The 21,080-nt window shown below is 43.5% G+C and overlaps 2 protein-coding genes across 2 annotated transcripts in view; both read left to right on the top strand.

Moving 5' to 3' along the window:
- LOC109408938 (uncharacterized) overlaps positions 1-21,080 on the top strand; it is a 463,030-nt gene that overhangs the window by 81,752 nt on the left and 360,198 nt on the right. The window lies entirely within an intron of this gene.
- On the top strand, positions 2,877-20,314 carry LOC109433598 (DNA polymerase subunit gamma-1, mitochondrial). The gene is made up of 4 exons (XM_019710037.3): positions 2,877-3,712; positions 17,231-18,166; positions 18,235-19,823; positions 19,878-20,314. Exons 1-4 carry the CDS (start codon positions 3,023-3,025, stop codon positions 20,170-20,172), a joined length of 3,510 nt encoding a protein of 1,169 aa, XP_019565582.3. The 5' UTR covers positions 2,877-3,022; the 3' UTR covers positions 20,173-20,314.

Genomic DNA, 21,080 nt, shown 5'->3' with positions numbered 1-21,080 from the left:
TCCCCCAGAATCCTGAGCAGGATTCCCCCAGAATCCTGAGCAGGATTCCCCCAGAATCCTGAGCAGGATTCCCCCAGAATCCTGAGCAGGATTCCCCAGAACCCTGAGCAGGATTCCCCCAGAATCCTGAGCAGGATTCCCCCAGAATCCTGAGCAGGATTCCCCCAGAATCCTGAGCAGGATTCCCCCAGAATCCTGAGCAGGATTCCCCCAGAATCCTGAGCAGGATTCCCCCAGAATCCTGAGCAGGATTCCCCCAGAATCCTGAGCAGGATTCCCCCAGAATCCTGAGAAGGATTCTCTCAGAGTCCTGAGAAGGATTCTCTCAGAATCCTGAGCAGGATTCTCTCAGAATCCTGAGCAGGATTCTCTCAGAATCCTGAGCAGGATTCTCTCAGAATCCTGAGCAGGATTCTCTCAGAATCCTGAGAGGGATTCTCTCAGAATCCTGAGAGGGATTCTCTCAGAATCCTGAGAGGGATTCTCTCAGAATCCTGAGAGGGATTCTCTCAGAATCCTGAGAGGGATCCTCTCAGAATCCTGAGAGGGATTCTCTCAGAATCCTGAGAAGAATTCTCTCAGAATCTTGAGCAGGATTCTCTCAGAATCCTGAGGAGGATTCTCTCAGAATCCTGAGGAGGATTCTCTCGGAATCCTGTGAGGCATTCTCTCAGAATCCTAAGAGGGATTTTCTCCGTATCCTTAGAAGGATTCTCTCAGAATCCTGAGTAAGACTTTCTCAGAATCCTGAGTGGGACTTTCTCAGAATCCTGAGTGGGATTTTCTCAGAATCCTGAGGAGGATTCTCTCAGAATCCTGAGGAGGATTCTCTCAGAATCCTGAGGAGGGTTCTCTCAGAATCCTGAGGAGGATTCTCTCAGAATCTTGAGGAGGATTTTCTCAGAATCCCGAGCAGGATTCTCTCAGAATCCTGAGCAGGATTCTCTCAGAATCCTGAGCAGGATTCTCTCAGAATCCTGAGCAGGATTCTCTCAGAATCCTGAGCAGGATTCTCTCAGAATCCTGAGCAGGATTCTCTCAGAATCCTGAGCAGGATTCTCTCAGAATCCTGAGCAGGATTCTCTCAGAATCCAGAGAAGGATTCTCCCAGAATCCTGAGCGGGATTCTCCCAGAATCCAGAGAAGGATTCTCCCAGAATCCTGAGAAGGATTCTCCCAGAATCCTGAGAAGGATTCTCTAAGAATTCTGAGAAGTATTCTCTAAGAATATTGAGAAGGATTCTCTCAGAATCCTGAGAAGGATTCTCTCAGAATCCTGAGAAGGATTCTCTCAGTATCCTGAGAAGGATTCTCTCAGTATCCTGAGAAGTGTTCTCTCAGAATCCTGAGAAGGATTCTCTCAGAATCCTGAGAGGGATTCTCTCAGAATCCTGAGAGGGATTCTCTCAGAATCCTGAGAGGGATTCTCTCAGAATCCTGAGAGGGATTCTCTCAGAATCCTGAGAGGGATTCTCTCAGAATCCTGAGAGGGATTCTCTCAGAATCCTGAGAGGGATTCTCTCAGAATCCTGAGAGGGATTCTCTCAGAATTCTGAGCGGGATTCTCTCAGAATACTGAGAGGGTTTCTCTCAGAATCCTGAGAGGGATTCTCTCAGAATACTGAGAGGGATTCTCTCAGAATCCTGAGAAGGATTCTCTCAGAATCCTGAGAAGGATTCTCTCAGAATCCTGAGAAGGATTCTCTCAGAATCCTGAGAAGGATTCTCTCAGAATCCTGAGAAGGATTCTCTCAGAATCCTGAGAAGGATTCCCTCAGAATCCTGAGAAGGATTCCCTCAGAATTCTGAGAAGGATTCCCTCAGAATCAGGGGACCCGCATGCGGCAAGGTAGGCCTACTGTTCATCTTTTGCGAGTGTGTTAGTGTGACTGGCAACGCGACCAGAAGCCTAGTCGAATCCTGCTTGGAAATCGGTTTGTTTTGTCGATGGGGGTGGTCCTTGAAATCGCATTGTGTTGTTTGGGAAGGCCCGCTCGATGCATGTTAGGTAGGCGTAGTTTGTTCGAGTTTGACGTGCCTGGACCCTCCCTGCTCAGAATCCTGAGAAGGATTCCCTCAGAATCCTGAGAAGGATTCCCTCAGAATCCTGAGAAGGATTCCCTAAGAATCCTGAGAAGGATTCCCTCAGAATCCTAAGAAGGATTCTCTCAGAATCCTGGGAAGGATTCTCTCAGAATCCTGGGAAGGATTCTCTCAGAATCCTGAGAAGGATTCTCTCAGAATCCTGAGAAGGATTCTCTGAGAATCCTGAGAAGGATTCTCTCAGAATCCTGAGAAGGATTCTCTCAGAATCCTGAGAAGGATTCTCTCAGAATCCTGAGAAGGATTGTCTCAGAATCCTGAGAAGGATTGTCTCAGAATCCTGAGAAGGATTCTCTCAGAATCTTGGGAGGGATTCTCTCAGAATCCTGAGAGAGATTGTCTCAGAATCCTAAGAAGGACTCTCCCAGAATCAAGTGAGGGATTCTCCCGGAAACCAGAGAGGGATTCTCGCAGAATATCGGTAGGGTTGCACTTTTCATCGCACTTTCATACTGTGCAGTTCGATTTAGTGTGAACAGTGCAATATGAATTTCCCAAAGATTATTTAGTTGAAATGCGTAGGGGACAGCGATCTTGCATTAGGAAGATCTGCTTTAGTTTGTTTTGGTCAAGTGATTAACGAAAGAGAGAGGGGAAGAAGAAAAATCTTTCAAATCATTTAGGCCCCAATGAAAAATCATTGTCGAGATAGGTCGAAATGTTTTTAAAAAATTTGAACATTTTTTGCAACTTTATTACCCTTCTTGCCCCTCTGTGCAAGCAAACGGCGGCAAGCGCACGAATGATGAAACCAAAACAAACGAATCGAAAAACAAGCGTGGGCGCCTGGCCTGGCGGTGTACACAAAATACAGTTAGAACATCCTGGCAGTGCGTGAATTACCGGTATCTTTACTCCGAATACCGTTAGTTTGGCTAGATTTTACCGCAGATTATGTCCAAAGAATCACACCAGAACAATGCAGCGCCACTTGCATCATCTTCGAAGGTTCTGCACGGAAATCTTCCCTCGCAGCACCGTTCGCCGACTGAAGGTGCGTCCATCGGATTATGAAATTGGTGATACTGGTGGAGAAGAAGCTGTGAATGAGGGGCCATTGGAAGCGGTTGTGGAGGAGCCGATACCCGGAGAGGTACCAAATGCAGCCCGACTGAATGAGATGAATATCCAGTTGCTGTCCAAGGGGTTGTACGAGCAGATTTTCAGAATTGGATCGTCAAGCGGGAAGTCACATTCGCTGCCGGCAGCTCAGATTGAAGCACTGCGGAAGGATCTAACACGGCACGGAATTCCTTTCGCGAATCCGGACGTCCTACCGGACGTTAATCTTCGACTTCCGAAGCTAAAGGGTGCCAACATTGAGGAACACTTTCTCCAAATTGCACGCGAACAAAGTCAACTGTACAGGGATCTGCTCCAGATGCTGATCAGTGGGAAGATCCCGCCTCTGCCGAAAAAGTGGTCCGACCAGCCGGGTTGGACCGTTTATGATCCGGAGCGGGGAGCTGCTGCGGTTCCTTACCCGGACGAGCAGGCATTTGTGTTTGATGTGGAGGTGTGCGTTAAAGCTGGAGCGGCGCCGGTGATGGCCACGGCTTTGAGTCCAACACGGTGGTATTCGTGGGTCGGGACGAATTTGAGCAGCCAGGTGAGTGAATCTATTTGTTGTTTTTATTATGGTAATTGTTTGGCATAACGTCATTTGGCCTAATTCTCAATGACAAATATGTAGGTGAATATGGACAACCCACAAAATTTGCTAAGATGTGCATTGATTATGAAAATGCTTTCGACAGTTAAAGTTTCAGTCACGGAAACATGTTTGAGCTACCGGCGCAAGGACATCCCTTGCGAAAAATGATCGGCCTTATTAAAGCAAGGTACAAGTGATCCCTCGCTTATAAAACAAAAATATTCGCTTGGTTGATCAGGCCAAAAAATAAGAATTTTAAAACCGAGAACTTTTACGTTGGGTGATTTTTATAACAGAGACGAACCAGCCAAGGGCTGAAAGTCTCTTAAATAAAGACAAATCAATCAATCAAAATGGGTGAGTGCACTGCAATAGCAGAGGATGTGTTCTGATGTTTCTCTCTCTTAGAAGAATTCCCGGAGGAAACTCCGGGCATTCTTTGTGCAACTCCCAGAAATACTTTTAGAACAACTAGTAAAGTAATTGCCGGAGGAACTCCTAGAGAAATTGCCGAACAAATTCGGAAAAGAATTCAAGGAGGAACTCGTAGAGAAATTATCAGAGGTATTCCTAGATGAGTTCCCGGATGAACTTATAAAGGAATTCTCGGAAGAATTTCTAGAGCAATTCCCGAAGAAATGCGTAAAGAAATTCCCTGAGGAATTCACAGAGGAATTCCCGGAGGTACTCCTAAAGAATTTCCAAGAAATTCGTGGAAGAACTCGTAGAGGAATTCCCGGATGAACTCAGATACTTCTAGAGAAATTCCTGGGAGAACTCCTAGAGGAACGTTCAGGAAAACTCCTGGATGTATTCCCGGAACTTAAGAGGTATTTCCGGAAGAATTTCTAGAGAAACTTGCGGGGGTATTCTTGAAGGAGTTTTCGGAGGAAACTCCTGGCATACCCAGTGCAACTTCTAGAAAAAAAACTTATAGAGCAACTCGTGGTGAAATAGCCTGGATAACTTATTCCCGGTGAAACTCGCGAAGGTGTTCTCGAAGATATTCGAATTCCCGGAAGTACTCCTAGACGAATTCCCGGAAGAACTTTTAGAGAAAGTCACAGTGAAACTCTTAGTGTAATTCCCGGAAAAAAAATCGGTAAGGTATCCCCGAAGGACCTGGTAGAGAAATTCCCGGAGGAACTCTTGGTTGGAGGGAATCCTAGAGAAATTCTCACAGGAACTTCTAGAGGAATGTTGGAGAAACTATTGGAAGAATTTGCGGAAGAACTCTTGAAGAAACTCCTGAAAGAATTCCAGGAGGAACTGCTACAGAAATTGCCGAAGATCTCCCAGAAGAACTTTAGGAGGAATTACCGGAGAAACTCTTAGAATAATTGTTGGAGTATCCGATAATATCCACTGGTATTTCCAGTGCAATTTCTATGAACTCTTGAAGGAATTCCCGTAGAAATTTGTTAAGGAATTCCCGGATGAACTCATTGAAGAACTCGTGGAGGAATCCCGGAGGATCTCATAAAAGAATACCCGAAGTAACTCTTAGAGGAATTTCTAGAGGAAGTACTACAAAAAGTCCCAGTGAAACTTCTGTAGCAAGGCCCTGAGAAACTCCTAGAGGATGTCTCGGAGGAATCCCTCGGAATTCCCGAAGGACCTTCTAGAGTTCCCGGAGGAACTCCTAGCGGAATTCTTGGTGAAACTTCTGGAAGAATCCTCAAAAGAGTTGCTGGAGAAATTTTATCTCTTCTGGAGATGAACACGACAAAAACATTTTCTTTAGAACCACTAGCATTTTCTTCAATCCTCGGAATCCCTAGATTCTTTCTTAACCTTTTGAAGCCGATTTTTTTCGCCGCTGTCGACGCAACCTCGCTGGTTTCGAACACGTTTGTTATACTCGGTTTCATCGCCGGGTCATATATGACCCCTCCGGCTCCAAAGGGTTAAGCCATCGGTTATCTTCAGGAACCCTCGGTATTTTTGTGAACTCGATTTAATTCAAAGGGCTTTCACCTTCAAAACATCATTGACGCGATATGCGAAGTTTAGGAAGCCATTGAAGGAATCCCCAAAAAAATCTTGGAGTAGTTTCTAAAGACTCTCATAAGGGGTCCCCTAGAAAATCTTGGAAAAACTTCCTCGAGGAATTAAAAAAGAAATTCCTGAAAAATCCGAGTGAAAATTCCTGAAGAAGTCTGAGGAGAAATGCCGAAAGGAACCCCGAGAGGATTCCCTTACTCAGGTGGAATGCCGAATGAATATCTAAATACACTCTTAAAATTCTTCACGTCGTTGTTACGTGAAAACATACGTAAAATTTTTCCATCGCACTTTCCACGTAACAGCTCACGGTGTGTCTGGTATAAGAAATTTATTACAAAAAAATAGGCATCGCTAATTTTTACGTTACGTGAAAGTTGACGCTACTAGCTTTCATTCAAGCCCAACATCGAAATATTCCATCGGGGGAACTTTTTCATACAAAAATTGGATATGTTTGTTAAGTAGAAATAGGGATTAATTTGGAACCGTTCATTTTGTATGGGGAAAAACAGTATTCTGAAAAAGTTGTTCGAGATCCCTCGGTGGATTTTTTTGAGGGACCGTGCAAATGAAAGCTGGAAGTCTCTATTTTTGAATAGCGAAAAATTTGGCGATGCCCAATTTTTTGTTATAAACCTTTCCCATACACACGCCGTGAGCTACGTGGATTGTGAGTGACGGAACTCAATTCCTCGTATCTCAAGGTCACTGATATTTCACGTAACAGCTACGTGGAAGTTAAGATAAGTTTTACTGGACGCCTTTAATGGTAATTGCCTGGTATCTATTTAGTTTACTTTTCAGTTCAAAAGTTGTACCGGGACATAACCTAATTCCTATCACTTTTTTCTGTTCCTAATTCCTAATCTGTGTGAATTCCTAATTCTGTGTGAACGGAATTAGGAACCGAAAAAATGATAGGAATTAGGTGATGTTACGGTAGATAAAAGCTGAATGCTAAACGTTTTATATAATGTGTTCATATGTTTCATAATACATGAATATTTATTATAATTTTTTGAATAATCGACTTGAACTCCGCACCGCATGCGCTGGCCTCCATGGCTCGGTGCTTCTAGTCGGTGCTATCCGTACCTGAAATTCGGCAAAATCTTTTCAGCCACAAAACAATTAAATTGTTATAGAAAAACCTGTAGATACTCGAGAAGACAAAGCGATGATTGTTGCTGCTGCTTACTAACTAAAATGTTAGGTTAGAAATTATTGTTTACATTCCTGAGTGGCAGTGGAGCACTCATTTCCACCCAACAACCACGTAGCATTGACGTGAAAAGTAGGCGGAAAAATATGCTACGTGAAAAATCACGTAGCTCTTACTACAAACATCAGTGAGTGCCATGTGGGTCTAGTAAATCTGAGTTGAGTGACGAAAAGGGCAGCTTACGTGATTTTTCACGTAGCATTGACGTTTGGATTATTTTGAGTGTAAATAAGAAGCAATCACGATAGAAATGTTTGAACCCGAATAAAAAATACAGTAGAAAAACCGAACGTTGTATTGTAACAGTACTATTTAGAACCATATTCTTACAATAGACACCACTGTAAAAATAAAAAATACAAAAACAATAAGATGTAATGTAGACACCTATACCGTGAATTGTCAATAAGATTTTTACAATATATTATACAGGTTGTTAAGTATCGTAACAATATAAAAAAATATTTTTCTCCATATATATTTTTTTGCAAAACCATACATTTTATTGTTAATGAATTGTTCAAAATACTGATACGTGGGTTTAAATATACCGTACATTGTATGGTACATGAATGGTTTCAAACAATAAAATGTACCGTAAATAAATTGTTTTTAATTGTAATTTCACTACTGGTTATACATTTAATCAAATGGTTTTGGAATGGTTCTCTTTTGTTATGTTGTATTGTCTTACATTACATAAACCATATATTGTTATATTATCTTGTCATTTTCCTCCTGTTAATGGCACCTTAGGCTTACTAGATTTATAAGAATGCGCTTTGGAAATTCTCCAGAGCGTTTTCGATAACCCTTCATATATAGGATTGCCCACGTCTAAGTCTGAGTAGTCTCTGATTGTATTAACAGTTGAAGCTTAGGCTCCCATGCCCCACCAGCCCGATAACTGGGTTTTGCAAACTAAGCATTATTTGTGGCAACACTTTGAGCGGCATGATGGAACTATGCCGAGCACGCTAAGTGTTATTAGACCACTAATGTAGTTGCATGAAGTGGGTGACGAGGTACATAAGTATCATTACAGCGTGCTTAACCGTTATTGCAATATTGAGGCACCAGTTTGACTACAGTTTGAAATACATAACAACTCATGAGAAAACTGTCAAGTTCGATTCAAATATAAGTTAGGTTGAAAAGCGAACCAGCAGACGAACCTATATTAGAAGTCATTTCAGTGTTCAGTCCAGTCCAGTCTTATTAGAGATCACAGTCATTCACACCTTTTCGTCGATATTCGGCTGCCTTTGTCTCCGACATTCGCAACACAAGCAATCAAACTACCGTACGAAACAAAAATGTCAAACGAATGCACTTGACCACGATTGCGTCTTCGGGAGACGGTTCGGCTTTTGTTATTCCTGTCTTCTTCCACAATGAGAGCTGTGATGGCCATATGTGTGTTGTATTCAATGCAACAAACAAGAATAAACTAATATTAACATTCATAATCGGAATTGGCTAAAATCCATGCGAAAAGCTAGAATTAGACAAATGTCATCGTGTCAGACGACATTAATTTGGCCCTTTTCTATGTTTATTGATCTTCGTCCTACCGCTCGTGTTGTGTGTAAGAGGTAACGGTAGCGCATGAATGTAACAGGGCAAGCTGACACCCGACTGCGGCATCGAAATGAAGGTGATGAAAAATGTCGAATGTTTACAAGACTGGTCTTTCTCATCCACTGATTTACGGTAATCTGACCTGCATCTTTCCGGGTTGGCCTACATTCGTATTTCTCTCATCGCACCCTACACACCTACCATACCATACCATATCTCTTGGAACCCTGCTTGGACCTGCAGTTCTTAGGACATCTGGTTTGCCACTGATTTAAACATGTTATTGACTTTAAATTGATGTTTCAACTTATTCACTTTTTTCTCTTTCCTTTCCTTTGCATCAAAAAAGTCACAAACATCAACAAAACAAAGCACGGAAAAAATCTTAAACTGAATAAATAATTAAAAATTCACGGAAAAATAATGTTTCGGAAAAGTGAATGGTTCAAACGTAAGAAAAACAGTATGATATATTTTTACATAAAAATCCAATGTAAATGTATAGTATAGCGAACCATTTCATTACAATACACTTTATTGTAGCTGGTACACAGTATGGTGCAGGAATGGTTTTCACCAAACACCCTATGGTCAGTTTTTATCCGGGAAGGCATTCCTGATACGATTCAGGAAGAATGCCCACAGCAATACCTATTCAAATTATGAGGCGAATGTCTAAAAGTGCATTGAAAAGAGTTCGAATGCGACTGAAATCAATGAAGGAATCTAAAAACCCTAGAGGAACTTTGAGAGAAATCTGTGAAGGAATCTCGGGAGCAATTTTCGAAGAAATCCTGAACGGAAACCCGGGAGAATCACCAAAAAAAATCCCGAAACAAGGAGTTCCTTAATCAATGACGGGATCCTGAGAGAATTGCCTGATAGAATCCTGGGAAATGTCCCAAAAGAAATCCTGAAACAATTCCCTGAATGAATCCCGAGAGAAATCAATGAAAGGATCCGGAAAAGAATCTCTAAAGGAAGCTCGGCAGAGAACCCTACAGGAATCCCGGGAGGAGTCAAGTGTCAAGGAGTCTTGGAAATCTCTGGACGAACCAATGAAGAAATCCCAGGAGAAATTTCTGGAAGAATCATTGAGGAAAACTCTGCAGAAATTGCAGAGATAAATCCCGGAAGAAATACTTAAAGGAATCCCATGAGAAAGCAACGAAAAAGTCCCGAAAGAAAGTTCTGAAAGAATCCAGGGGAAGCACCTAAAGGAATTTCTTGATAAATCAATAATGGAGGAATCCCTAGTGGAATCTCGGGGATAATTTGTGATTATCAGAATAAAAATCACCCCCTCCCCCTGGCCATCAGATTTTTTTTTGAGTCAACTCAAAGATTATCATTAACTCAGAGTTCCAGAAAAAATATGTAAAAAAAAAACATTGTAATAATTAAGGTGTTAAAATTTATCCACAATTATCAAACCTTTTTTACTCGAGAACCAAAGGACGTTTCGCCAATTATTTCTTCAAGAGAACCACTTCAAGCTTATCATAGAATTTTACCAAACAACAACTTGATTGAATGGCTAAATTTTGTGATGTTTATTTATGGAATACAAAAACAGCATGCCAAATTTTCCAGATATGCCGGAACCGGTTGCGGTAGGGATAAGGAAGGACTTTGTAGAACCATATGCTGCTCTAGAGTGCAGCTACATATGTGCTACTACTTCACGAATTTTCAGTAGTATTCAATTCAAACAAACATCATTCTATTGAGCAAAATACCTGTTTTTCTTTACGAATTCTTTCAAGGATACCTTTATAAATTCCTTCATGCATTTATTCAGGAATTTCTTTAGAGATTCTTTCAGAAATTTCACAATGAACTTCTCCAGGAGTTTCTCCTCCGCGAATTCTTCCATGGGCATCTTGCAGGGTTCCGATAGTGATTGTTTCGGGCTTTGTCCCAAGGAATGCTTACAATTCGTCCATAATTCCTCCAGATATTTTTACATATACTTCTGCAAGGATGCATCGACAAATTCCTCCTGCAATTTGTCCATAGCTTCCTTCAGTGATTCCATCATGGATTGCTCTAGACAATTTTACAAGAATTCCTGTACGGGTTTCATCAGACACTCCTCCGGGAATTTCTCCTGGGGTATCTATATTAGATGTAGTATTTCACCAGGAATATCTTCCAGAAACCCTTACAGGAAAGTTTACCAGAGATTAGCTAATAATTGATCCAGGAGTTCCTTAAAACATTGTACAAATATTATTTTGGGAGTCCATCCAAAGATTCCAACAATAATTCGACAAAAAATATTGCAGACATGGATTCCTTCATTTTTTTTTCCTACAGAAACTCTTCCAAGAATTTGTCAAGGAATATTTCCTGGGATTCCTAAAGAAATTCCGCATGGGATTGCTTCCGGGATTCCTCCAGGTTTTCCTTCAGGAATTCCTCCATGGATTTAGCCGGGAATTTCTTCTGTGTTTGTTTCAGGAACAACTCCAGAGATTATTTTAAAAATCCCTGCAAGGATTCCCACAGGAACACTTTTTAGAATTACTTCAGGAGTTCCTCTTGGAATTTTTTCAGGAACTCCTCCAGAAATTATTCCAGTACTTCCTCCAGGGACTGTTTAGGGATTTCCTTAGAAATGCCTCTGGGAACTGCTTCCGGGATTCCTGCTGGGGTTTCTTCAGGAACTGCTACAGGGATTCCTCAAAGAGTTCCCCCACGAACTCTTCCTGAAATTCTTTTAGTGTTTCTCCAAAGATTCCATCTGCAATTTCTTCAGGAATTATTCCTGGGATTCCTCCAGGAATTTCTCAAGGGATGGGATTCCTCCACGAATTTCTTCAGAGATTGCTCCAGGAATTATTCCAGGGATTCCCTCAGAAATGCCTCTAGAGAATCCTCCAGATATTCCTCCAGGAATTCTTCTAGAGACTCATCCAGGAGTGTTTCTCGAGATTCCTCCGTTAATCACTACAGGCATTTCTCTAGGATATCTTCCAGGAATTCCTCCATGGATTCCTCCAAGAATTTCTGCAGGGCATAACTCAGGAATTGCTTCTGTGTTTCTTTCGGGAACAACTAATTTTAAAAAATCATTCAAAGAGCCTCCCTGGAACTTTTCTTAGGATTCATTTAGGAATTCCTCCTTGTTCCTTCTTAAAGGAGCTCCTTCAGAACTTAATTCAGCACTTCCTTCAGGGACTGTTTAGGGATTTCCGTAGGAATTCCTTTTGAAATTGCTTCCGGGATTATTTCTGGAGTTTTTTCAGAAACTCTCCAGGGATGTTTTTCAGAGACTCCTACAGGAATTCCTCCAAAGATTTCTCCAGGAATTACTTCAGGGAATCCTCCGAAAAAAAAACACCAGGAATTCTCCTAGGCATTCTTCCAGGGACTCCTTCAGGAATTTCTCCTGGGGTACCTCCAGAAATTCATGCAGTCATTCCTCCAGCATTCCATCCAGGAATTTCTCCAGGGTCTCCTCGAGGAATTCCTCCAGAAATTTCTTGAGGGATTTCTCCAGAAATATCACCAGGAATTACTCAAGGAATTCCATCATAAATTATGTCAGCAATTCATCCAGGAATTTCTCCAGGAAATTCTTCAAAAGTTCTTCCAAGATTATCTCTAAGGATGCCTTCTAGAATTTTTTTCAGAGGAAATCTTCCAAGAATTCTTTCAGATTTTTCTCCAGGAACTGCTTCAGGGATTCCTTTAGGAATTCCGCTAAAAAATCTTCATGGAACTTATTCGGTGATGTTTTCTGGGATTTCTCCACAAATTTCTTCAAGGATTACCCCAGGGATTTTTTCAGAAATTTCTTTGAAGATTTCTCCAAGAATTCCACCAGGAATTTATCTAGAAATTCGTCCTGGAATTTCTCAGGGGATTTTTCATAATTATCTCACAGAGATTCTCTAGAGATTTCTCTAGAAATTCATCCAATAATCGTTGCAAGCATTCCTCCAAAGATTCCTCCAGGAATTCCTTCAAGGATTCCTCCAGCAATTCCCAAAAGGAACTCCTCCAGGAAATTCTTCAGGAATTACCCCAAGAATTTCTTCAGGAACTCCTCCAGCAATTTTTCTAGGAATTGATCCAGGAATTGCTTCTGGACATCCTTCAGAAATTTTGTCAGCAATTTCTCCAGGATTTTTCCAGAAAATATTCTGGGGATTTTTTTTTCAGAAATTCTTCCAGGAAATTCTTAAAGAACATTTTCAGCAATTTTTCAGAGATTCCACCAGGTATTTCTCCTGAGATTCCTTCATGAATTGATTCAGGCATTTTTCCAAGGATTTCTCCTCGAATTTCTTCAGGGATTTTTCCAGGGATTCCTCCAGCAGTTCCTCTAAGGATTCTTTCAGCATATCCTCTAGGGATTTTTTCAGAAATTCTTCCAAAAAATTCTCCAGGAATACATTCAGCAATTTTTCAGGGAGTCCTCTAGAGATTTCTCCAAGGTTTCTCCACAAATTTCCTCAAGTATTCCCCCAGGGATTCCTACAGAAATTCCTTCGAGGATTTCTTCAGGAACTCTTCCAAAAATTCCGCTAGAAATTCCTCCAGGATTTTTTTACGGTATTTTTTTTTGCAGAATCTCCCAGAATTCCTCTAGAGATTCCTCTAGAAATGTATCCAGCAATTATTTCAAGAACTCCTCTAGAAATTCCTCGAATTTCATCATGGCTTCCTCCAGCGATTCCCACAGGAATGGCTCTAAGAATTCCCACAGGCATTCTTCCAGGGTTTTATCCAGGAATTTCTACACAAATTTCTTCAAGGATTCTCCCAGAAATTCCTTCAGGAACCCCTTCGAGGATTTCTCCAGGAATTCCTCCATAAATTCCTCCATAAGGAACTTCTCAAGGGATTTTTTCAGAAATTGAAAAATAACAGAAATAGAAATCTCCCAGAAATTCATCCAGTAATTCTTTCAAGAATTCCTCTAGAGGTTCCTCCAGCAATTCCCACAGGAATACCTCTAGGAATTCCTCCAGGCATTCCTTCAGGATTTTCTCCAGAAAATACCCCATAAATTTCTTCAGGAATTCCTCCATAAATTTCTCCAGGAATCGCTCCTGGACATCCTCCAGAAACTATGTTAGCAATTCCTCAGGAATTTCTTCAGGAAATCCTCTGATTTTTTTCAGAGATTCTTCCAGGAAATTCTCCAGGTATACTATTAGGAATTTTTCAGGGATTCCTCCAGACATTCCTCCAGAGATTCTTTCAGGAATTGCTTCAGGGATTCTTCCAGGAATTTCTCCACGGATATTGTCAGAGATTCCTCCAGAGCAGAGCTTCCCAAACTCGGGTTTCGCGGCGCCCCAACGTATCACAAGCATGCTTTTTCTTCTCGTTTTAGCGAGCCTGCAAATGGCTGGTGCACCGCGAAAACAGAGTTTGGGAAGGATGCTCTAGAAATTCCTCCAAGCGTTCTTCCAGGAATTCCTCTCAGAATTCCTCTCGAGATTTCTCCAGGAATTTCTCTGGGATTTTTTTCCAGCGATTGCTCTGAGAATTCATCCAAGAAAATTCTTAAGGAATTCGTGCTGGGTCTCATCCTAGAAAACTTCTAGGAATTACGCCAGGAATTTGTTCGGAAGTTTCTCCAGGCGTTCCTCCAGGATTCTCTCTAAAGATTTTCCCAGGAATTGCTTCAGGGATTCCTTTAGCAATTCCGTCTGAAATTTCTCTAAAATTTCCTCCAGCAATTCCTCAAGAGATTTCTTCTGATTTTTTTTCTAGGGATTCCTTTCAGAAGTCCTCCAGAATTTTATCCAAGGAATCCTTCAGAAATTTATTTAGGATTTCTTCTAGGATATCCTCATGAGATGTCTTCAGATATTTCTTTAAGTATTCCTCGCATAATTTATACAAAAATTCCTCCAGGTAGACTTTCAGAAATTCCTCCAAGGATTCTACAGGGCTTCCTCCAGGCATTCCTGTAAGAATTGGTCCACGGATTCATCCAGGTGTTTCTTTAGAGATTTATCCAGGAAATCTTCTTGGGATTGCTTCGGGAATTTTTCCAGGGATTGCTCCAGGAATTTCTCAAATTATTTCTCCAGAAATTCCTCTCAGGTTTTCTTCAAAAATTCATTCGGAAATTTAATTATTTCTTCAATCATCTTTTTAGGGATGTACCCAAGAACTTCTCTAGGATCATCTGATGATTTTTTAAAAATATTTAAAGAATTTCTGGATCACATCGCCGTCCCGGTCAATCACCTTGCACCCATCGCTGTTGAAGTTGACGGTATGGTTCTTCTTCATGATCTAGTTGACCGATAGTAGATTCGCAGACAGATCCGGCAATGATGTGACGTCCGTCTTGATCAGTTTGTGGAAGAGCCCGACTCATCTGGTTTGTCGCGAATCCTCAAATGCCCTCTTCAGCTTCGACCAAACTTTACTCGCCGACGTCGCTTCCTTAACGTGAACATAATTGAATGGATCAAGATCAAGGAGTAAGATCGTAAGATGATCTTCGCTCTAGCATTGCGGTCCTTGTCTGCGTTTACGGCTTCGTAGGTTCCGTCCGTGTTTCATCTTCGGCTTCACAACGCGCCAGAGAACTTTGAGCTCCAGGAAATTCTGCAGCGCTTGAGGATCCGGCTGTGGCGGAATTCAACTTGATAATCTTAATCGACAAACGGTTCAGAAAAAATCTTGAAAAATCATCAAAACGTTTCGGGGATAGAGGGCGAACACGAAATTATTGCGACACATTTTTACCATTGTGTTAAAATCAACTAAATTTTGCACACTTTCTCATTGATGTGTATTGTTTACAAGCTGTCAAACTCGAAGTCGTGTTTTTCGATTCAACGAAAATGGAGGTCAACCAATGCGAGTCGAGAGAACAAATTCTTTCCAAACACCTGGAATTACCTGACCAGTCCTGAACATTCACCATTCAACCATCTCTAAAGTGTTGAAGCGGTTCCGGGAGCGGTTGACGTTGGACCACGGCAAAGAAGCTGGAAGGAAACCGGTACCGGAGAACAAAAACACGGAGGGAAAGGTGAAGCGGATGATTAAAGCAAATCCCAACGTCTCAAGCCGTGATTTGGCTAAATAGATCGGCATGTCGCAGAGCTACGTAGGGTACAAAACTTCCCAAACCGCCATGAGCGGCAACAATCGACGGCTAAAACTCGGGCACGGAAGCTCTACGAGGAGATGCTGTCAATTTTGGCTGCTGTGTGGTGGACGACGAAACGTATATAAAAACCAATTTTAAGCTAATTCCGGGGTTGGAGTTTTTCTCCGGCAAGAGGAAGTTCGATGTGGACGACAAATTTAAGAAGAAGAAAATGTCGTAGTTCGCCTCCAAATATCTCATTCTGCTCTTGCGGACTGAGGAGTGAGCCATTCGTGACAAAGGGCACAGTAAATGGCGAGATCTACAAATCTGAGTGCCTCGAGAAGCGCCTTTTGCCGTTCTTGCAGCAGCACGACGAAGCTCCGCTATTTTGGCCAGATTTGGCATCATGCCACTATTCTAAAAGTGTCCTGGAGTGGTTTGAGGCAAATTCTGTCCATTTTGTTCCAAAGGACATGAATCCGCCAAACTGTTCGGAGCTGCGCCCGGTGGAGCAGTACTGAGCCATGATGAAGCGGGAACGTCGGAAGAGCAAGAAGACAGTCAAAGACGAGAAGGACATGTTAAGAAAATGAAAAAAACCTGTGAAACTGGTACCGGATGACACGGTAAAGACTTTGATGGAGGGCATCAAGCGAAAATGCGTTCAGCTTTACACTCAAGGCTCCATCAATCAACTTTTCTTTTGATTTTTGAAGTAAACATATGTACAAAACTACCCTAAAATTTTGGTTTTCGGTGTCGCAATAATTTCGTGTTCGCCCTTTAGGCCCATAACCTGTTGCAATGATAAAAACTAGCTCATACTTAGGTTTGAAAAGAATTGAACATTTAATTTGACGTCCAATCTTAACTAGCATAGGAATGGGTTGTTACTATGATTGGTTTCACAACAATTCTGTCGTTGAAGGATACCAGTCTACCGGCGACACTCTAAATCAGCCTAACCTTTTCCGGCTTCCGTGGATTACGTACTACTCCTAGTGGCAGTTACCATACGCGGCCCAGATTCGAAGACTCTTGCTCTGCAGAAGTTTCTCAACGTACCCTGCTACTAGTTCCCTGGCTTTTCTATCAAGAAAGCTGTATTTTGCCGGTTTCCTCTCCGGAGCCACCATTCATTGAACCGCCTTTGGAGAGGCTATCCGGCAGTCACGGTTCTTCATATCGCCACAGCAGCCCAGTTTCAAATTCTTCGTCTTCGTCTACTCATCTGGTGGTCTCCTCCAGTATTTTCAACGCCCGCTTATCGTCTTGTGGTTTGTGGTGCCCGATTGAAGGTTGCTTCTTCAGTTGCCAAGAATTGCCTGAACATGTCGTAACCAGTCATTCGTTTTCTGCCAACTCCACTTTAACGTTCACGTACTCCACAGTACTCCACAAATCTAATGCTAGGTGTTCCATAAAAGCAAATTGATGAGTGGTGATGCTGGTGGGAGAAACACTTGCGGATCTAGAAGAAGCTGAACTGAACAACTTTGCTGAAGACTGTAGTCATCTCAGTTAGCAAGCTATGAAAGTTATAGAAGCTAAATTTGTTTTCCGTATTCATTGCATGGATTCATTTCAGGTACCATTCGGAGAGGGCCACCGCTATCAGCTGCCGGAGCTGATCCCGATGGAATCGAGCGACCGGGATCGCCGATCGGATGTTCGCTTCCAGGTTCCAAAAGTCGTTGTAGGTCACAACGTATCGTACGATCGGGCTCGGATCCGAGAGCAGTACTGGCTAGAGGGGACGGGACTTCGATTCGTAGACACGATGTCCTTGCACGTTTGCGTCAGCGGCGTGACCAGCTATCAGAGGGCTATGCTCAAATCGAGCAAGGAGATGCCCCTGGAGGATCTGGGGTGGAGCAGTCAGAGTTCGCTGAATAATCTGGCGGATGTGTATCAGCTCTACTGCGGAGAGAAATTGGACAAGGAGCAGCGGAATATCTTCCTGGAGGGAACGCTGGCCGATGTGAGGGAGAACTTTCAGAGTTTGATGAACTACTGCGCAGGGGACGTGATGGCCACGAAGGGCGTGCTGGAAAAGTTGCTTCCATTGTTCCTGGAGCGGTTTCCTCATCCGGCCACGTTGGCCGGAATGTTGGAAATAGGGAATGCTTATCTGCCGGTCAACAGCAACTGGACCAGATACATTCAGGAGTCGGATTTGGCGTACGAGGATTTGGACATTGAGGCGAAGCATCTGTTGGCTCAGAGAGCGGATGCAGCTTGTCGGCTGATGCACGAGGACGAGTATAAGAAAGATCTGTGGCTGTGGGATCAGGATTGGAGCGTGCAGGAACTGAAAATGAAGGCGGCCAAAAAGGTGTCGACTCGGAAGAAGAAAACTGAGCAGGAAGTTAAGGTGGAGGAGAAGGTAGTTCCGGTGATTGAAGAGGAGGATGAAGATCCACTGGCGAAAAAGTTCGCTTATCTCTACGAAACAAAGGATCGGTTGCCGGTGAGACGACCACTGCTTCCGGGTTACCCGGCTTGGTATCGGAGTCTGTGCTCGGTGAGTAGAACTAAAACCAGTTTCTGTAAACTTAATTCCAGGATAACTTCCATCTCATTTAATTCCAGAAACCAACGGAAGACGAATGGTCCCCGGGGCCGAACAGCATCGGCACCGGAATGCAGATAGCTCCGAAGCTGCTGCGGCTGTGCTGGGAGGGCTATCCGTTGCATTTCATCCGCGGTCAGGGTTGGGGCTTCTTGGTGCCGCACAAATTCTGCCGCGAGGAAGACGCCGAAGAAGGAGGTATGATCCCGTTGGAACAGCTGGCCGCGGCATGCCCGGTTCTGGAAATTAATCCGGAGGCATCGACCGGCGAAAGTCAGGAAGCGCTCGGGAGTTTGTGGCGGGATGTGGAGCAGAACATCAGCCGGAAGGATTACTACCGGAGGTTGCGGAAGGACAAGACGAACAACGCCTACAAGGGAACCGGGATTTGGTGCAATTTGGATTTGGAGGAGTGCTGTTATTTTCTGAAGCTACCCCACAAAGACGGACCTTCACATAGAGTTGGCAATCCGCTATCGAAGGACTTCCTGAACAAGTTCTCGGAGAACGTGCTGGCTGGGGACGGGAAGACGGCCGAACGGGTTGTGGAAATTGCCAAGATGCTGTCCTACTGGAGGAACAACCGGGACCGGATCAACGGACAGCTGGTGGTCTGGCTGGGAAAGGACTGTCTACCGAAACATTTGCGAGACGAGGACAAAGACTTCGGTGCGATAATTCCGCAGGTTGTGGTCTGCGGAACGCTGACGCGGCGGGCGATGGAACCAACCTGGATGACGGCGAGCAACGCGCAGAGGGAACGCATTGGAAGCGAGATGCGTGCAATGGTCCAAGCTCCGAAGGGGTACAAGATGGTCGGCGCCGACGTAGACAGCCAGGAACTGTGGATCGCCTCGGTATTAGGAGATGGCCATGCGGCAGGGATCCACGGGGCCACACCCTTAGGTTGGATGACCCTGAGTGGATCGAAAGCGGCCAAAACTGATATGCACAGTGTCACCGCGCAGGCCGTTGGAATATCCCGAGATCACGCCAAGGTCATAAACTACGCCAGAATCTACGGAGCCGGACAGAACTTTGCCGAACGACTGCTGAAGCAGTTCAATCCGACCTTCTCGGAAGCGGAAGCTCGCTCCAAAGCCATGAAGATGTTCGCCCTGACCAAGGGAAAGAAGTTCTACTACCTCAAGCCGGAGTTCCGGGATGAGTTTCCGCACAAAGGCTACTCCGGCTACGAAGCCCTAAAGATGGCCAAGGTTTGCAACAAGGCGGTGGACGAGCTGTTCGAGAAGGCTCGCTGGGAAGGCGGAACCGAAAGTGCCATGTTCAACCGCTTGGAAGAGATCGCTGGCTCCGAGGCGCCGGTCACCCCGTTCCTAGGGGGTCGACTGAGTCGAGCGTTGGAACCACAGGAGGGAACCGAGGAACGGTTCCTACCGACACGGATCAACTGGGTTGTGCAGAGCGGAGCCGTGGACTTCCTCCACCTGATGCTGGTCTCGATGCGCTGGCTAATGGGCAATCGGATTCGCTTCTGTTTGAGCTTTCACGACGAGGTCCGGTACCTGGTGGAGGACCGGTATGCCCACCGAGCTGCGCTAGCCATGCATGTGACCAATCTGCTGACACGAGCTTTCTGCGCTTCAAGGTAGGAATCTTTAAACTTCCCATATTCCATAATTTTTCAATTCTAAATTTTCAGACTGGGTCTCAATGACCTGCCCCAATCGGTGGCCTTCTTTTCTACGGTCGAGGTGGATACCGTTCTGCGGAAGGAATCGCACATGGACTGCAAAACCCCTTCCAATCCGCACGGGCTAGCCGTGGGGTATGGCATTCCCAATGGGCAGTCGCTGGACATCTACCAGCTGCTGGAAAAGCTTGGCCCGTCCGAATCGGATATGACCCGATGGGAGTGGCACCGGGGAAAATCCGGAACCACGGCCCCAGGGCAACCAAAGAGAAATGTTAAAGTTATAAGGCGGAAGTCGAAGTAAACGTTAGTTGTTGCTTAGAAGTTATCCAAAAACAATGCTTCAGCTCCCTAATTCTAAGATTTCTGAGAAAAAATCTTGAGAATTTAGGAATATACTGGAAAAACTTGTAAGTGCTGAAAAACTTGCAGTGCTGAAAAGTTCATTTCGTCATATCTTAATTCAACCACCTACAGCTCATTTTAGAAGCTGAACCTGAGAATATGGTATATGAAAAACTTGTGCGGCTAGACCAGTTCTGTAAGAAAGTCACGGAAAAACCAATATTTTTCAAATCTGGAGCTCGATTTGAAAAGGTCGTATGTACATTTGTCGATATAAAATTCGATCAGTTTATTTTAGTTATTGTAGCAATAGAGAAGATATTTTGGAGACTTTTAATGATGGAACGGAAAGCCTGTTTTGTGATGATTCTGCTGTACGTATCAACTTTGTTCAATTTCAACGGTTTTTGCTATAATAAGCGAATCCAACTGATCGAATTTTTAATCGACAAAAGCACATACGACCTTTTCAAATCGAGCTCCAGAAATATTTAAGGTAAATGTCACGGACTACCTTCGAAAAATGCCAATGATATTCACGGTGAATAATATCATTCGAGGAAAGAAAACTGACTCCGAAGCCGCACCGTGAACACTCCCATTTCACAAACCGGGTGTACCTGGCAAACAAAAATATTTGTCACTCTCGAAAAACGAATAGGGACAAACAGAGCCAAACAGCCTGCCAAAATTTATCTGTCAAAAGTGGTCAAATATTTGGCGTCTGGGCAAAGAGTGTAATAGCACCCTTACGAATGACGCTTGGAAGACAATCACTACATTGGGGTACTACAGCAGCAATGATGAAACGGAACTTTACGTCGACGCTTCGCCGCATGGACATGGACATGCAGTTTTATGGAGACC

The sequence above is a fragment of the Aedes albopictus genome, chromosome 1 (genome assembly GCF_035046485.1).
Source record: "Aedes albopictus strain Foshan chromosome 1, AalbF5, whole genome shotgun sequence".
Lineage (NCBI taxonomy): Eukaryota > Metazoa > Arthropoda > Insecta > Diptera > Culicidae > Aedes > Aedes albopictus.
Note: the sequence above shows the minus strand (reverse complement) of the source record. Positions and strands in the feature narration are given on the sequence as shown.